Genomic DNA, 19,523 nt, shown 5'->3' with positions numbered 1-19,523 from the left:
ATATTTGAAATATTAAATGTTTTTTAACTTCATATTTTACTTTACATGTTGCAGGCTTATTAAAACACGACAACAATATGCATTATACTTTTATAGCTAAAATGGAAGAAGACGAATTGTATTCAATGATTACCATAAATATTTATTTTGTTATTATATTTTGAAATATTCATGTTATTTAACTCTTTATTTTATTGTACATTTTATAATCTAGCTAAAAAATATTGATCATATATTTAAAGGAGGATTATATTTTGAAGTGTAGATGATTTTTTAGGTTAATATAGTAGTAAAATGGTGTAAGGGGCTCTTTTTATTGAAGGCCATCAAAATCTTAGGTACGACCCTAGCCTGCTATCACTTTTATTAAGATTTTCTTCTCCCATCATCATACCTAATAATATCACTTCTCTAGCACCTGTAAACCGCAATCACTTTTATTAAGATTTTCTTCTCCCATCATTATACCTAATAATATCACTTCTCTAGCACCCGTAAACCGCAATCCGTAACTCATTATACTAATCGAAACTATTAAGGAGATTAATCTGATACGTAAGGGTTAACTGAGTTATTAATCTGATCAATAAGATTATTAATCAGTTTAATAATTAGATGATTAATTAATTATTTTAACAATTACTCATTAACGTCATATTGTTGATTAATTAGTTTAGATAATTAATCAGTGATTAATTAGATTATTAATTAATTAATTATCCAATTAATTAAGGTTTGTTTAATTAATCAAATGGCAGTTGATTTATTTAAGATAGTAGTCGATCATTTGATTACTATTATTAGATTAATTATTATTGTTGGATTAATTGGTAGGTTAATTAATAAGGGTTTGATTAATTAACACTTGATTGAGCAAATAATTAATTGATTAATTACTAGATGGAGCAATTGATAGATCGGTTAATCAGTTTAATTAATTTAATGTTAGATTAAATTAATTAAAAGTTAATGGAATTATATTTTTTATTTTTTAATTGTCACTTGATATTCAACTATTCGAATTGATTAATTTTAGGATGATCGGTTCTATTTGCCACTAGGATAAATTGGAAAGTGCTCATGAAGACTCATCTAGACGACTAATATTCTTAAATCTATTTTTCACTGAAACTTGGACACATTAATGGAATTATTGATCATATTGATAATTGATTCGATATCAATTAAGTATCAATTTATTTTTTTAGTTGATAACCTGTATCTAATTTTTTGAATCGATTAATCCTGGGATAATTAGTTTGATCCCATGAAAATTTCTATCGGCTATAAGATAAATGAGAAAGTGTTAATGGAGGCTCATTCAAATAGTTAGCATTCTTAATCCCACTTCTTATTAGAGGCCGTTGAAATTCTAACATTAAATATCCCTTGGTATCTATTAGGGGTGATCACGGGTCGGGTTGGTTCGGTTATTGGGGTAAAAAACTATCCGGCCCTACTAAATCAGATAATGCAATATCAGGACCTACATCCGGCCCTATATCCGGCGATTCTTATGTATCAGATATCCGACGGGTTGTCAGTTATTTGGATATCCGACTCTATATCCAATGAAATATAAAATATAAATATAAGTACAATAAAAAAATAAAATATTTTAAAATGATAATAGGCATTACTCATTATACGTTGTAGCAGCTAATCGAAAATAGCTACTATAATATATAACAACTTATTGACAGTAGCAGCTACAACGTATAGCAGCTTATCAACAATAGTTGCTACAAGTAGGGGTAATCACGGATCGGGTTGGTTCGGTTATTGAGATAAAAAACTATCCAGCCCTACTAGACCAAATAATGTAATATCAGGACCCTAAATCCGGCCCTATATCCGGCGGATTATTTTTTTTCGATTCGGTTCGGGTCAGTATAAGCGGGTTGGTCGGTTTGGCGGGTTGACTGCTCACCCCTAGTATCTATTGGAGGGCTAATAGTTGCACCATTGCCCCGAGGGCCAATTAAGTATTAATTGAGTTAATAATTAGTTGATTAATTGAATTTAATTATAAATTAATCTTATGTTGGATTTGATGTATTAATGGATTAATTAGTTACTAAATGATTAATTAAGATTATTAATCGGGATGGGATATAGCTAAGTGATTAACTAGTTTACTGATTGATTTATTTAATTAACTTGATAGTTAATTAATCGGATTGGTGATTGACACAGTACTTGCAGTAATTAATAGATCCATTAATATTAATTAACTTATATATTGATTAACAAATCAAATGATACTTATGAATTAATCAATGGCTAGGTTGATAAATCAATTTGACTCCATTACTAGAATTACTCTAATTACTCAATTTGAGATAGATAGTTCCTTTTTTTAACCTCTGTAAATTACTTAACCTAATTGTATGATTTTTTAGTTGTATTAATTATGCAATAGTTATTTTTATTTTGATATTCACTCTATATTATTTCTTGAGTTTACCCCGAAAAATTCTTGAGTTTATCCATTTTAACTGCTTGGCTTTATTTTAGTCTTATATCAATGTATTATCATTGTTATTCATGCTAATTGATTGTCATTTATTTTAGTATCTTTATGTTAGTGATAATATATTATAGTATTTATACTTATGCTTATGGTGTGTTTCCAAAAGAAAACGTGAACATAATTGTGAACAGTGTCCTTAAATTTTTCATTGTCTAAGAATTTGAGTATCAAGAAAATAAACTCTCTATTCAGCGAAGACATTTCGATATCTAGATAGAAAAAAAAAATAAACAAAGAATAGAAAAACCAAAGTTGTATGAACGTAACACAAAGCTCCACAGAGCAACCTATATTCCATGATGCCCCAAAACAAGCACTGCTTCATCCAACCAGATGATAAAAAAACCCTCAATGTTCAAGCTGAATGCTTTAAGAAATCCAAAGAGCCTACTTGAAAAAATGAAGGAAAATTAGAAATGTCTCCCCATCCTCTTCTAGAATACTAATTATTATATTAATAACAGATTTTTAAAAATAAAATCTGCTAAATTTATTAGACATTTTTTTTAAAGATAATAATAAATTAACATTTTAAAAAACATTATTAATTTTTAGATTGCCTTCACCTAGAAGAGGTCATCTAGATAATATTCATTTAACCGTAATATGAAATTGTAGAGATATTTATTTGGTTGTTAGACAATGTAGCATTTAGATTGCATTGATCATAAATGTTGCACAAGCTATGCAACATAAACAACTAAGATAACCTCATTTTATCTAGAATCCATAATTTGTAGCCAAGTGAAATAGGAAGAAATGATTTCTTAGCCAAAAATATTGTGGCTTAGAACATTGACACCTATATCCTTTTGCTTTTATAAAGGGTAATTAATGGAGAAGGTCGCTTCTATCCCACATTCACACAAGAAACGCTACTAATAGAGAATATAGCAAGATAATAACAAAGGGAATAACAATTTACATTACTCCAGCAATAGCGAAGGCGCCCAGTGGTCTGGTTGGTCTCAGTAGCCATTGATGCATCCATCTCACTGTATTCAACCACCCTGAGAGGCACACCTCTGCCTTGTTGAACAAAGACCCCAACTTTCTCTTGTGGATAAGCCTGATTAAAAAATCACATAAACAAATTTAAGTTACAGAAATAATTCAAGCTGGCACTGGCAGTATTATGCCCAATTAATGGTTATCTAAAAACATGGTTATCTCTTTCAAACATCTTTCATGTCCACTCACCAATTACCAACTGAATATTTGGGTCATCTTTCATCTCTTTGAACGTATTAAAAGTTATTTAAATTGTTAGTTTTTGTAATTTATTAAATTTTAAAAAAATTGTCCGTAATAAAATTTAGCGAATTTTGTTTTTAAAAATCGGTTAATAATAAGGTAGTTGGTATTTAAAAGAGACTAGGGTTCGGTGATGAAACATTCTAACTCGAAGATCTAGTGTTTCTTTATTGTTTGGTTGGGTGATTGCAGTGCTTGTTGGGTTTCTTTATCATTTAGTTGGGTGATGTAGTGCTTGTTTTGGAGTATCGATTACTCTACCACTATAAAAAAAAAATGTCTATCAACGGCTGAGTGAATATTATTTATAAATTGATGATCGAATTAATGTTCAGTTGTTAAATAGAAACAAAAAAATATTCAGTCCATGAGATAGTGATAAAAATTAATTTGTCGCTATTTAGCGAGAAAATTAACTTGATTCCTAATTTAGAGATTAAAATATTTTTCCATAGCTAATATAGAGATGAAAATACTTTGCATTCTAACACAGTGACTAGCCCGCATGCAACCTTGTTGACTGACCGATCATGCAACCCTTGTTGACTGATCGATCGTGCTTTTATCCTTAAAATAATTATTATTGTCTTACTATTTTGAAATTTCCTAAAGGAACTAGTAGTTGGCGAGATGTTGGTGTAAGAGACAAAGTAAAATTAGAAATCATAATATTATTGATTATCTACTGTGTCAAATGATTTCCGTACAACTTTTCAACTTAGTCTTGTAGAGAGTTCATGAGGATTTTGTTGTACAATGATGGAAAGGAAAGAGCCAAAGAGGTGAGTCGAGAAATTGAACTTGTTCTGATATAGATATTGATGCTTTTAAACATTGTTCAAATTTAATTTGCTTATATGATTTGTGAATTATCTCATTTTGTTTTTGCGCCACTGCTTCTCTAGTGATGTTGTTTATTCAATATATGGTTTTTTTCTCTAGTATTTTAATATCACATGTAAACAAAAATGACCAATAAATTTGTTTGTGTACTTACACGTGACTAAGATAGTTTTTAATATTTAATTTTTTTTTTTTGTAATTGTTGTATTCTTCGCATTCTGTCATAATATTTGTATGATTAATATACATGTTGTGCTTTTATAATTATATCTCAATAATTGTGATTTAACATTTTGGTCATTTGTAGTGTTCCAGGCAGAAAATAAATACCATACTTTATTTTAAGGAGGCAATTTGTTTTGTGATATTGTTTTGATATATTTTGATGATTATGTCATCAGAGCAGAGAATCTCTAGTCCGTATTTACAAGCTAGGGCCTTATCATTGCTCTTAATCCAGGAGCGGATTAGGACAGGCGAGATCAGAGGATCCCGCCTGGTGTCATCGAGTGTTTGGGAAGATGTGAGTGACAATTTAAATGATTGCACTGAATTCATATTTGTTGTCTTAATGGTTTGCATAATTTTGTGACTTCTCTACCCGGGATGCACTTTACTTTCAGAGAGTGTAAGCCGTAGAGATATAATTGATCTAAGGTTTTAGTACTTCAGTAATTCTATGATTGTTGATGTTTAATAATTTACTTTGTATACAATGTTATTTCTATAAGTGTTGTAATTCCACTTATGTAGCCATTTTTTTCAACTTCATCTCAAAAGCTTTTCTTGATGCACTTAGTTTTCTTCTACTTACTGCAAGATGAGATGGTAAGAAGGAAAAAGACAAAGAAGTAATCCAACTGTGGGAGAATGACTGTGATGATGATAATGTGATGACTTTTTTCTTTATTTTAAGATGTTTTTCTTAAATTACAAGTTATTATGATTTTAATTTACAATAATTTAGCCTTGCAAAGTAAATTCTATTGTTACTAAATTTAGCGATGAAATTTTAATTTTCGTTGCTAATTACAGTGGTGACCCAAAATTCGGCGATTGAAAATTTCGATCATTAAATGCAATTAGTAATCATTTAATGACTAAAATTTCAGTCGCTAAATATGATTTTTCTTGTAATGCGGCACTTTGTATTGGGAGACTTAGAGTTGCACAATTTATACAACTTTGATTTTTCTATTCTTACTCTCTTTTTCATTCTTTGTAATGTCAATAATGTCTTAACTAAATATGGAGTTTATTTTCCCGATACTACAGTAAGTATTTAAAATTTTCATTATTAATTTAGTCATCAAACATAAATACCTTAATATTTATAGAAATTGATATATAATTACAATATCAATACTAATCCATATCAACACCGATAAGAAGTATTTATATAATTATAATATTAACCTCAATAATTTAATTTACTAACAACATTCAAATATATGCCATTATAATATCAATACCAAATAATATTTAATAACCATATTTATCTAAAAATATTTATGACATTAATCCCGAAAATAATTCAACAACATAATTGAATAACTAAAATATCAAAATCTTTCCGTATAATTATTAGAAGTACATTTGCATTCTTTAAATTTTTTTTATAATAAGGATGATACACTATGATTATGAAGAGTAAAATTTATAATTTTTTTAATATTTCAAAATAATAATAAAAAAAGACAATACGAATATGAATTAGTAATAACCTCGATCAATTAGCAATATATAATGAAAATATTAAGTTTAATTTGTTCTATTTTATTAAAATATTCCGTTAGTTATTCGAAAAACTTCAATTTATTCAGTTCAATTAAATTGATCCAGTTGGGTTGAATTTGAATCAATTGCTCTGCCTTATTTGTCGGACCACGGATATATTTTTATTTATCGTACATACATCTTTATTGAAAATCTAACAAAGATTCAATATTTTTTAATCATTATGATCATTAACATGTGCATCTAAACTAAATTTGATTCGGTTTACAAATGCTTAGTTTAAAATCAAGATTCATTATGTATTAATTTACTTAATAAATCAAATTCAATCAAATGACCTAACATTTCAAACCTATTGAAAGGAGCACCAATCGAATGGACTAATGTTTTATCTCAAGGAAGCATTCTTTTGGCAAAAGCATTTGCAACCTCAAGCATGGCTTAGTTCCAATGCATTTAATCGCAAAGGGGTTGCTTCACAATTGATGCGACTAAGATCATGTCATGTCCAACAAAGAAGCATTCCTCACTGTACACCTTGACATCGTCAAATTATATCAACCTTCTAGCAAAAGGACACCCTTACATTTGGCTACATCAACCGACCATCAAAATGCAAATTAATTCAAGAAAGCAAAGCTACTACAACATCCCCGTGCCTTACGGAATTATAAGCACAATTCACTCAACAAAACAAAGAATGAGTCTATCAAACTAACATACTAAATTTTTTGAGAAAACGGTGCAGGCAGTTGTCCACATTGAGATGTTCTAAAACTAACGGCTTAAATTGGCAATTCTTTAATTTCACCGTCAAAGTATTTTCTTTTATACATATAGAAGATCACCATTGAGAAACAATTAGTTCTGCATTTCTAGCTAAGGACGAAGTTTAGTTCATCAATCTAATTTCTTTTAGATAGCATGCGATCATCCAATCTGGAGGAAGAAGTGGTGGAGTGAGACTGCATGGCGCCATCACACCATGGTCATGGGATGGATCTTCCAAAATGGACATGGATTTTGATTAGATTATAGCCAAAATTATTATTAGAAACACCTGTATCCATGATCGAAGTTGATCAAATAACACACTTAATTTGATGCTCTTTTATCTTTTTTATTTTCCTTTTTCCAAGAAAATAATTTTTTTACACTTAGTAAAAGTACATATTAAACCGTCCTAAAACTTTATTAGTTGATATTTGTACGGATGATTGTTTAAATAAATTTTACGATCAATTTTTAATAGCTATAAAGTATCTTGTTGAATGTCTGATATAGGACCGTTATAATAAGATAAATATTTATTTAACCCTTTAAAAAAAATACGGGACCGTCCTAAAAGAATTACTCATGTGACAATTTTACTGTTGCTTCAATAAAGACCACTATGATCAATTTGATGTACCAAGTGTATCATACTTTCTCTGTTGGGTTTTTCGAGCCGCGAAAATCACTTTTCACGTCGCGGAAACCCTGAATCACCCAAAGCCATAGATCCGTGCAAGGAAAATCGAACGAAAATTACGAGTACGAGTTTCAAAACATTGATCTACAGTAGATCTACAAAGGAAAAAATCTTATACCTTCGAAGCGTGCCTTCGCTTATCCCGCTCGTTCAAGGTACGCCGGATCTCGAGAGTGTCAACGTAGACACTCTTCTAATGATATCCACACGAACAAGGAGTGTCTCCCACACTCAAAGGATGGAGAAGAGAGCCCCAAGTGTGCTAGCACTTTCTCTAGGGCTCTCGGATGGGAAATGGAAAGGAAGAAAAGAAGAAGGTACAAAAGAAATCTTATACACTCACTAGTAGTATCCTTCCTTTGTGACCTTCACCTTTCTTTTGCTCTTGGATTCACTCAACCACCTTCTCATCCATGGAAGTGCACGACACCAGCAAGAGAAAAGAGGAAGAGAGCTAGGAGGAAGAAGAAACAATTACACCACTTCAATAGCCATAAAACAATGAAACCTCATTTCATTATGTGGCCGGCCACACATGGGTACCCCCCTCATTTAATGTGGTCGGCCACATTAAATGGAGGATTGTAACCTCCTTGATAACTAGGAGATGATGTGGCTGCCATGTAGGATGAGTCATCCTCAATGAAGTGGCAATTCATCAAGTCAAACTTGATGTTTCAACTTCCCATTTTGGTCAAGTCAAAATTGACCAAATCTCTTCCATGTTGAGTTGCATTCATTCTTTGATTCAAGTCAATTTCAATTTAATGAATCTCAATTCATTAATATAAATTGACTCAATGAATCAAATTTAAATTAGACTCATTCAACAATTGAAACTAATTGAGTCTAACTCAATAAGTCTAATTTGAATCCAATCTTTGGTGCATCATATGAACCTAATCCAATTGGTTCATCATATGAACCTAATCTCCATTCACTTGTTCTTTGTGTGTGACCCAATAGGTTCTTGTAACGTTGGCAATGTTTCTAAACTCCTTTAGAAACATAAGCAATGAGCGGCATCTATCAATACATCATTGTTACCCAAGTTACAAGAAATGTCTAGATCCAACATCACCTTGTGACTACTAATTGTGACTCCTCACAATATATGACAAGTGTCCTTCTATCCTAGACATCTAGATTGATCAATATGAGGCATAGACCGTGTCATCCTCTGATCAATCTAAATCTTGAACTCCAAGTAGACTCACTCAATCAAATGAGCTCAACATCTAATGTTGACTCATTTGGGCATGGCCATGCACTTAGTGGTCTCACTCTATCAAGAATAGCGATGTCGCTCCCGTCATATGGGAGGGATAGATCCCATCTACATCACTCACATCCCTCTGCATAATTCGTTATATACCCAGTAATCGCCTTTATAGTCCACCCAGTTACGGGTGACGTTTGACGAAACCAAAGTACATAACTCCTTATGTAGGGATCCATGGTGACTTCAGGTCTAAAGACTAATAGTCATACTAATAGCCACATGAGAAAGTATATGACACTCATATAACGATCCATGATACTTTCTCATGGCGGGTCATTCAGTATACATTCTCCACTGTATACCCATGTGTCAGCTTGATATCTCTATATCCATGACTTGTGAGATCAAGTCATCGAACTGACCTACATGCTAGTCTTATTGCATTAACATTGTCCCTGAATGTTAATACTCGACTAGGAATGATTTAGAGTAGTGTTCCCTATATCATCTCACTATCGATTCAACTAATCGATTGATATAAGTATGAACCTTCTACTCAAGGACGCTATTATACTTAGTCTATTTGGCACTAATACAAATAAGTATAATAACCAAACAAATGCCTTTATTAATATACAAAAATATGATATACATGAGTCCATACAATCATCAAATGATTGGCTCTAGGGCTCTAACTAACATTCTCGTCATGAGGCACGATTGGAAGATATTGGAATCAGTTTTCCACTCAGTGACACATGTCATTTTGTGAGAGAAATGATGGGGGACATAATTAGGTAGTGAAAATAAATAAATGTTAAATTAATATATTATGGTACATGAGAATGTAGTGGGATTTTAGGGAAGAAAGTGACACTTGATTTCTTCATCGGTACTTTACTTAATCGGGTACATAATTTTATAAAATACACATTTCACTTCACGTATACAATTTTTAAAATAATCAAATCACATATGGAATACATTTTACCTCTTATTTGTAGAATTGAAAAGAATTTAGATATCTCCATATTTACATGATATTATCCACTTTAGGCCTAAACCCTCATAGTTTTGCTTTTGCGCTCTCCCCAAAAGGCCTCATACCAATAGAGATATCTTTTCTCTTTATAAACTCATGATCTTTCTCATGTGTTTTTACAATGTGGAATTATGTTTACAATCTTGCAAACCCAACAATCCTCCCCTCAAACAAAGGACCACATGCTTCCCAAGTCCGATCCTTCGACCCACCAGGTCTTCCTGTCCTTCGGTCCACCCGACCTACTAAGATTTCCTTATCTGGTGTCTGGTCTTCTTAATTCGAAGATAGGAGCCCCCACTTTCTTTGTTCCAGGTAATATTGTACTCACATGGCTTAATCAGACCATGGTTGTCGTGCGCAGTCGGTGGTTATATCTTCTGGCAGTCCGGGCTCTAATACCACTTGTAGGATCGAAAAGAATTTAGATATCTCCACATTTGCATGATATTGTCCACTTTGGGCCTAAGCCCTTATGGTTTTACTCTTGGGCTCTCCCCAAAAGGCTTCATACTAATGGAGATATCTTTTCTCTTTATAAACTCATGATCTTTTCCATGTGTTTTTACAATGTGGGACTATGTTTGCAATCTTGCTAACCCAACATTGTCCACATCGCTGGTAGTCTATGTCGTCGTCTTCCACCTCATGTGCTCGTCCGAAGTAAGTAAAAGCATCCCGACCCATTCTAATTTCATGAACTTCTGCTTTATGCTAAAACCCAATCCTAAATCCTAACTTCTCCTCCCCTCTCCCCTGCTCGCTTTCATTTATTTTCGAAAATGCATTCTCGAACTCCTCCCAAATTTGGTCGCCTACTCCTTCCCATCATGATTTGGTCACCGACGAAGTCCTGTATCACCGATCCTCCTTATATTTGGCTTCTTCACCTCCACGGGCATCGTCATTTGCTTTTGTGTTCTCCGGAAGTTGTGAAGTCCAATTCATATCATCACTAGCTACTATATTCCTGGGAGATTCATGACTAGGTTAAAGTTCAACTTCACCATCTTCTTTGCTGCATTAACTCGTTATTGTCCCAAGCTTCACCACATTCTGTACCGCATTAGCTCCTTATTGTCCCATCGCACCACACTAGTTCATTTATGAGAATGTCAAAATATACATCATCATCTCCAAAAGTTAAAAAAAAAAATTAAGAGTAAAGTGTTTTTTTAATTATTCTTTTAGTTTTGATTATTTCTTGATTTATGAAAACACATTTTTTATATTTAAGTTTGTGGATAGTATCAAGATGTATTACCCAACATCTACTTTATCTAAATATATTAATACTATCAAGAGAAATTGTTAATACTATTTAATTTTTGTAAAAAGCGTAGTTTAATTTAATATTTGTCATACTTCATACCTAAAATATGTTAAGGATTTCTTAATTTAAATTGGTTATATCTTCTCTAAACCAAGCACCCTATGTGTGTATAGAACTAATAGTGTTGTCAACAAATTCAATAAAAATTAATATTTTTAATATTATAGTATGTATAGAACTATGAGTTCATTTACTTACTTTAAGTTATCAATAAATTTAATATTTTTTAGATTATATGATATTTATGTTTGCATTCATTCTAATTTCATAATTGTTAATTATATTTTCCTTCGTTATATAGAGTTAGTGATTAAATTTAGTTTCACTTTATTACCAGGACAACACATGATATTCTAGCATTTATGGTCAGTTCTTCTATTATAGGGGCGGGGGTATGGGAGTTGTATTACTTACCAATCCTATTTATTCTATTTTTTTTTGTTGGGATTGATTCTTGTTTATATATCTTTATTCTATATTTCATCGAACTCCTTTTTTGTGGCTGCTGCGCAGCTTCTTATTTATGTGAGAATCATAAATGTTTTAATTATATTTACGGTAATGTTCATGAATGGTTCTGAATATTCTAATGTTTCATATTTTTTACCATTGGAGATGGAGTTATTTCACTGGTTTGTATAAGTATTTTTTTCACTAATTAGTATTATATCAAATACATCATGGTATGGAATTATTTAGTCTACAAGATCAAACCAGATTATAGAACATGACCTAATAAGTACCGAACAACAAATTAGGATTCATTTATCGTCAGATTTTTATCTTTCCTTTGAATTAATTTTAATAATTCTTTTAGTTTCCTAGATGAAGTTGAATGTGTCATATTGCTAGTACCCAAATTTATATTTGGAGTAATGGATTTGTTTCGATCCTCTATTTGTGAATCTATAGATTGCTTCATAACTATGATCACCTCATTAAAAATTTGATCTTTCTTGTATTCATCAAATCATAAATTAATCATAATACAAACAAAAAATCTATTAATATTAAAAAAAAATACATTAACCAAGTAGAGAAAGTCAAGATATCATTAAAAGTCTATGTTATAAAATTGTACTATAAATCTTTAGGATCTATCCTTTAAAAAAATAATTATCTATAAGATAAACTCAAAATTAATGTTTTGATTTAAAGAGTTAAATAAAGACATCTAAAAACTTATAAATGTTATTTTTCCTACAAATTCATAATACTAATATATATAAAGGGAGAAAATATAATTAAAATAGAGTAGAAGATAATATATATCTCTAAATTGATCACATAGAAAAGTTTCATCCTCGGTAGGATTTTATATGTTGCCTGTGCTTTGGAGTTTTTCTTGAATGCTTGCAGTTTCTGGAACAATGTCGAAAGTTTTGGAACTATCGAAACATTGATTTACACCAAACCAAAGTGCAAATTTCATTTATAAAGATGGTTCACACTACAGAAAGCTTTGAACACTAACCCAAATAAATAACATACCTCGCTCAACCGTTGCAATAGGAGATGGCGAGGAGGAAGGTTACGTTTCACCGGTTAGGACTTCGGAGGGGAGGGTCATTTGTCTTCGTTGAGTTCCTGCACCGTGCTGTGATGATGACACACATTGAGTTGCTAAATCGAGTTGCACCGTGGTGTTTAGGTTTAGGTTTGACAAAGAAGATGCATCGGCCATCGGTGTTGGTTTGGATGCATGTCAAGAGAAATCGATCGTCGCACAGTGCTGCAACATCGGAAACATGTTGAGTTACTGCATCGTGTGTTTGAAGAATAAGAAGAGAATCGTGCTGTGTAGGGATGACAATAGAGCGGGGTGGGGATGGATTTGTCACCCCCATCCCTACCCCCAAATTTCATCCTCATCCCCATCCTCCGTCCCCATCCCCACTTTTTCATATTCGAGGAATCCTCGAACCCGAATAATTGGGGATCAAATCTCCATCCCCCGCTTTCATCTTCAAATTAATTTTATATTATTATTATTTTATTATTAATATTAATATTAATATCAGTAATAATAATAATTTTATTATTAATATTTTAATTTTTTAATATTAATATTATTATCAATATTATTATTAATATTTTTAAAAATAATATTATTATATTAATAATAATAATAATAATAATAATATTATTATTATTTTCAAGATGGGTTCGGGGATGGGGACAATATTTTCATACTCTCCTGAACTCGTCTCATCTCAAAAAAAATCTCCAAACCTATCCCCATCCTCAAATAAATCGAGGATCCCGTCCCCATTTCGATTTTTCCCCGCGGGGCCCTGAACGTACGGAGAAAATTGTCATCCCTAGTGTTGTGTTTAAGTTTAGGTTTGACACAAGAAATGCACCGTCGTCGACCGTCAATGTTGGTTCGGGTGCACTTCGGGAAGATAAATCACGTGGTTCGGATGCACACAACAGCCAGGGTGGAAAAGGCCGACAACCATGAGGGGGAGGCGGAGAGTAAAATCGATATCTCATACATGATCTGATCATTGAAAAGTTGTATACGTGAAATGAGTATTTTGTAAAATTATGTACGCGGTTCAGTAAAATCCCATTTCTTCATTCATTCCATCTTGTTCTTTCTTATCTCTTCAGCTGACAAATTTAATGCTGATTATTTTTTAAAAATTTCTTCTTTAAAAAAATAAAGAGGAACCATTAAATATTTCTACTTCATTCAACAAAGATTTTCATGATTAACCTTGATGGTATTGATGTTATACTAATGAGAATAAACATAAGTTGAGTTTTAATGAACTAACTCTAAAGCTTGGTTCATTTGGAATGTATACAAAGTTAGGATGATTACAATTCTAGGTCAACATTTAATAATATTATATAGCGTGAGAGTGAATTTCTTTTATATATTTAGTTCTTCGAATCGATTAATTCGAGAGATGATCGACCCGACTTGATAGAAGATTTCTATCAACCACTAAGATAAATCAAAAAGTACTCACAGAGACCTATCCAATTAGCTAACGTTCTTAAAATTATCATTCCATTAAAAAAAAAATTCTTATAATATACTACAGATAAAATTTTATCCTTCTCCACTTGATTATAAGATCTTTCTTAATCTTTACATAGATGACTAAGCAAGGAGTTTGATATCAATGGTGATGAAATTATAAGATTGTTGAAAATTATTAATTTGTAGAGATAAAGGGTAAATAAAAAAATAACTTTTATGTCATAATTTCTATTAAAATTATAACTAGAAAACACCTATATTTACTAAAAGAAATAATATTAAAATATAAAATTTAGGAGGATAGAGATCACCCCAATTTTCTTAATTCATATTGAATAATTAATGTGTTATTCTACAACTTTTAAAAGTATCATACAACATATAATTTATTTATGAAAAACCATTCAACAAAGTCGTTGTAGTATTGTGGTGAGTATTCCTGGTAATGGTGTTTTGATTATTTTTATAAAAAAAACTTTGATGTTATCATTGAAGCCAACTCACATCAAGAACAAAGTTCATGGGCAGATTCATTGTGCAGTTCATTAATTACTTGCCCAAGAAAGTTCAGCAGAAACCAAAATGATCTTTCCAGCCCATTTATTAGATTCAATAACTTTGATACTACCAATTTCTGAACCGAGCAACACTAAAATAACTAATCATCCATACAACATAACTCTTCTTTTTTGTTCCCAACTACATCAAATTTCTAACCAACAGATCCACGCACCGAGAATGATTAATATCTCTACGATAAAGTGAACAAAAGCTGATTAACTTTTATATTAATGCAACCTTTTCCAACTTGCAGTCATGTATATGTCCCATGAACATCATAATTTCTTAAAAAGAGGAACATTATAAAGTTTGGTTGGCACTCAATCTGTTCCATTTCTGCAATAAATATGTTAGTTGCTACCAGTATTAAAGTTGGAAGTTAGCCAACAATGGAACCCTGAACAAAACTTTCAATGAATACTTCAGTTGGCAAGTCCTTACTTTTCTGTAACTTTTAATGGAAACCAGTTAAATTGGTTGAACCGGTTGAATCATGAACCATTTGCCTAAGTTGGTTCAGTGGTTGGTCATAGCTTAACACTGATGTGCTAATAGAAGGCAACTTAATATTGCCACATGAATAGTAAACAAGAGGCAAGATTAATCAACAAAGTAATATGAACAAAGTAAGACACCATTCACAAACAATAAATAGTTACAGGGAATTCTTTTGATGTATGTAGAAGATGTATCATGCATACTTCCCTTCCAGTGTATTTGTAAAGGAGGGAATGATGATATATTTCAGTAATCGAAGGATCAATTTCAATAAGGACGTAATGCAGATTTCAATTTATATTGAAATGCCTAAAAAACAGTACCTAGAAATGAAATAGAATTTGATGTACCTACCGCCTAGCTCCCATCTTGTCTATGGCTACTCTTCTTCAGTAACTTCCCAAACTTGTTCAGCAAAGCTTTCTTTTTCTTTTGCTGCAGGTTTTTGGTTGGTGCCGTTGCTCCATTATTTGTGTTCTCCTCCTTCAGTTCGTAGCTTAAACCATCCATCTTTAAATCTGAATCATCATCAACCGAAAAATCCTTATGGCCCTTTTCTGATGATAAATCCCTGGGCATTGTATTTGCCAGATCTTCTTCATCATTTTGGTTTACCTTCTGATTCTCCTTTTTTGATTTTTTATCATCCTTGTGGTCAATTTCATGCTTCCATAAAAATGCCTCTGAAATTGGTGTCTGTACTATTCTTTCATAAGGATTCACTTCTTCAGAAGTGTTTGCTGATAGGCCATCATATTCCTTTACATTCTTTGGTAGCTTATCTGTTTCTTCAGTACTATTTGATTTGGCCTCCTCGATCAATGAGGACAACTCTTGGATTTTCTGCAGGGTGGCTATTTCCCTGACCCGTAAATCATTATTTTCTTGTGTGATGCTTTGCAGCTCATTCTCCTTGTCCAACAACATGTCCCTGAATTGCAGTGTATCAACTTTTGCTTCTTCTGCCACTTCATAAGCTGTAGCTGCAGCAGATTCAGCTTGTGTTACTTTGTATAACATCTCCACTCCATCTGTCTTTGCTGCATGTGCCTCTTGCTGTGCAAGCTTGAGTGAATCAACCACTTTTGCCATCTCAACCTTGAGGGAAGCAATTTCATCATCTGACTTCTTGATAGTATTGATAAAATTGAACTCCTTTGCTTCCCACTCAGTGCTTGAATTGCTTTTTTCAGTTTCAAATCTTTCAACAGTTTTCTTGAGGCACACAATTTCATATCTTGCTTCATCGAGCATGACTTCATACCTTTCTTCAGCATTGTTGATTTCTGAATTCAATTGCACAATCTGAACCTTGTGCCCTTCAATTTCAGATTGCTCTGTCAAAAGCTTTTCTTGATTTTCTCTAGCTTTAATAGACATTTCATGCAATGCTGCAGCTAAACCTTCCATTGCTCTTTTGATGTTATCTCCTTCATCTTTGCTGGCATTGAGCTCAGCAATGAGTTTAGTCTTCTCCATCAACAGACACTCAATTTCTGAAGCAGAAACATTGCATTTGTCCAGTGCTTGTGACCTCTCTTCTTCCAGCTTTCTAAGCTCAACTTTTAATAGGTAAACTGTCTTCCCCAAGCTTTCTGTTTCTTGCTGTGATAAACCCAGCTTCCTATCTGCCTCGTTGAGATTATTTTGGTAGCTAGCCACCTCAATTTCCATTGATTCGATCTTCCCTTTATGAACATCAATCTCAGTTTCAGCATCTTGCAATAATGCAGTGCTCTCTTCCATTGTTTTCATTGTGATTGCAAGAGAATCAATTGCAGATTTCTCGGATTGATTGGCTTCCTTAAGCCTATTGTTTAAAGATGCCACCTCCTTTGCCAACCCATCAGCTTGCTTAAATGTATCGGATTCCACCTTTTTTGCATCAGTCAATTCCATTTGAAGTTGTTCAACAGATGTTTCCATCTCCCACAATCTCTCTTCAGCTGTTTTCGCTCTGTCAAGTTCAAGTTGCAAAGCAGCAACATCAACATTCAACTTCTTAATCATCTCTGCAGCTTCTTTGTTTACATCATCCAGCTTGGAATCAAGTAAGAACTTTAAATGGTTAACTTCCCTTGCCAACACCTCCATCTTCTCTCCATTCATTTCAGCAGTTTTCTTTGCATCAGTTGCTTCACTCAGGGCAGCCTTCTTCTCACCGGTGGCATTCTCAAGATCAAGCTTCAGCTTCTGGAGTTCCTGACTCACACAAAACAGTGCCGAAGCATCCATCTTATGTTGCTTTTGAGTGCTTTCAAGTTCACTTTGAAACTCATTTTCCCTTTTTTGTGAAACTGCAATGGCTACTTGTTCCAGTTCATCGGCATGGAATTTCTCAACCTCCAAGTTCTCTTCAGCCTTCTTCTTAGCAACAATTGCCTCTTGGAGCTTCTCGTTTGCTTCGACAGCCAATCTCTTGGCCCCTTCTAGCTGCTCAATGGCATGAATCTTCTCCTTCTCCATGGAAGCCAACTGCTCCCTTGCTTTCTTCAAATCTTCCTCAACAACTACCAACTTCAACTGCAGCTCTGAGTCTTTCAATGTCCTCTTTTGTTTATACAATCAAAATGTTAAAGTTTTATCACCTAATAAGAATCAGCAATCTAAAGAAGCCATAAACATAGTATATGATTCTTATTTTACTTACTTCAGCAGTTGTACTGTTCTTGATCAGTGTTGGTGGCTTTGACTCTGCAGACTTTGGTGATCGCTCAATTGAAGAACGCAGTTTGGGCACCGGTGAGGATAATTTCTGTACAGGGGGAGAGGATAGCTTTGCCACAGGAGATGGCGAGCCAGAGTCCAACTTGGAAAAACCATTTCTAGTTGTTTTTGTAACCTTGGGAGTTGGAGGTGTAGCCTTGCCATTTGAGGCCTCCGAGGAGTTGGATCTGCTTAAACCAGAAAAACCTTAGCCTTCAAACATCCAGACAACATAATAAACCTAAAAAGTAAACAATGCAAGATGATCCAGCAAAAGAATCAACCTAAATCCTAGAAGAACATTTGTACGAATCAGCAAACATCAATTCTATTCTACCCTTCGAAACAAAATGTGGTCTCAAGAAAAAGAAAAGCGCCAAGCAATAGATGATCAAAGAAAAAAGAGCAATGCCATGATAAACAACAAAATAACCATAAATTCCTCTAAACAATCAAAGTTCTAAAACTTACCATTGACAGATCGAACACATTGAACCAAGAACAATCACTACAAAAGCCATTGCCATAGGTCTATTATCCACACAAAATCAATTTCAGCAGGAAGGAGGAAAAAAAACTTATTTTTTAGGAAAAAGGCGCCATCTTTAGACCAACACCGGACCTAAATGCCAAGGGAAAACCTAAAAAAACAAAGAAAACTAGCAGCTCCAAGGATAACAAGGGGATCGTAACAAGTGTTCTTCCAGATCTGGTGGAAGGAGGGTGCTTACTTGGATTTCGAGGGCAACATTGCATCCCGAGAAGATGGAGGCGAAGCTGAGAAGTGCCACCTAGTAGCAAAGACAGGGTAGGGCAATGCCCAGCAGCGGACCTGAGCAGAGAGGAAGGCGAGGCACAAGCACACAGCTGCAGAACTGCGCAGGTTAGCAATTATAGCATTGTTTCACTCTCACATGAGTCACATCCGCACAAATTTATAAATTTCCCTCTAAACTTTATTTTTTAAAACAAAATGTCCCTATGGCCCTATGTAGGTTCAAATTTTTTAACTTTTTACAGTATGCATTACAATGTCGTCCTTAAAATTGTTTGTAGGGCAGCTAGAAGACACTAGTAAATTGCTAAACAAAATTTACGTACTTTTATAAAACACCACCTTGAGTTTAAAAATGATCAAAAATACCAGTTAAAACAGTCTAACAAGGCACAACTAGAGTGTAACATAGTCACATTGTGCCCGGCCCAATTGACACTCGATATCGGTCTAGGTTGGGTCGCGGACAGTCTAACTCGATCGACACCTCTATAGCATCACCAACTTGAGGTCTTGAGCTACATCCATGATTAGTAGGTTATACATATCACAT

General features: G+C 33.2%; 1 protein-coding gene across 1 annotated transcript; it reads right to left on the bottom strand.

Moving 5' to 3' along the window:
- Positions 1-15,609: 15,609 nt before the first annotated feature.
- LOC122051600 (WEB family protein At3g02930, chloroplastic-like) lies at positions 15,610-19,399 on the bottom strand. Its single transcript, XM_042612795.1, has 3 exons — positions 18,927-19,399; positions 18,140-18,383; positions 15,610-18,039 (listed from the first exon to the last, which is right to left on the bottom strand). The coding sequence occupies exons 1-3, from the start codon at positions 18,944-18,946 to the stop codon at positions 15,847-15,849; spliced, it is 2,457 nt and encodes an 818-aa protein (XP_042468729.1). The 5' UTR covers positions 18,947-19,399; the 3' UTR covers positions 15,610-15,846.
- Positions 19,400-19,523: the final 124 nt, after the last annotated feature.

This window comes from Zingiber officinale, chromosome 3A, assembly GCF_018446385.1.
Source record: "Zingiber officinale cultivar Zhangliang chromosome 3A, Zo_v1.1, whole genome shotgun sequence".
Classification (NCBI taxonomy): domain Eukaryota; kingdom Viridiplantae; phylum Streptophyta; class Magnoliopsida; order Zingiberales; family Zingiberaceae; genus Zingiber; species Zingiber officinale.
Note: the sequence above shows the minus strand (reverse complement) of the source record. Positions and strands in the feature narration are given on the sequence as shown.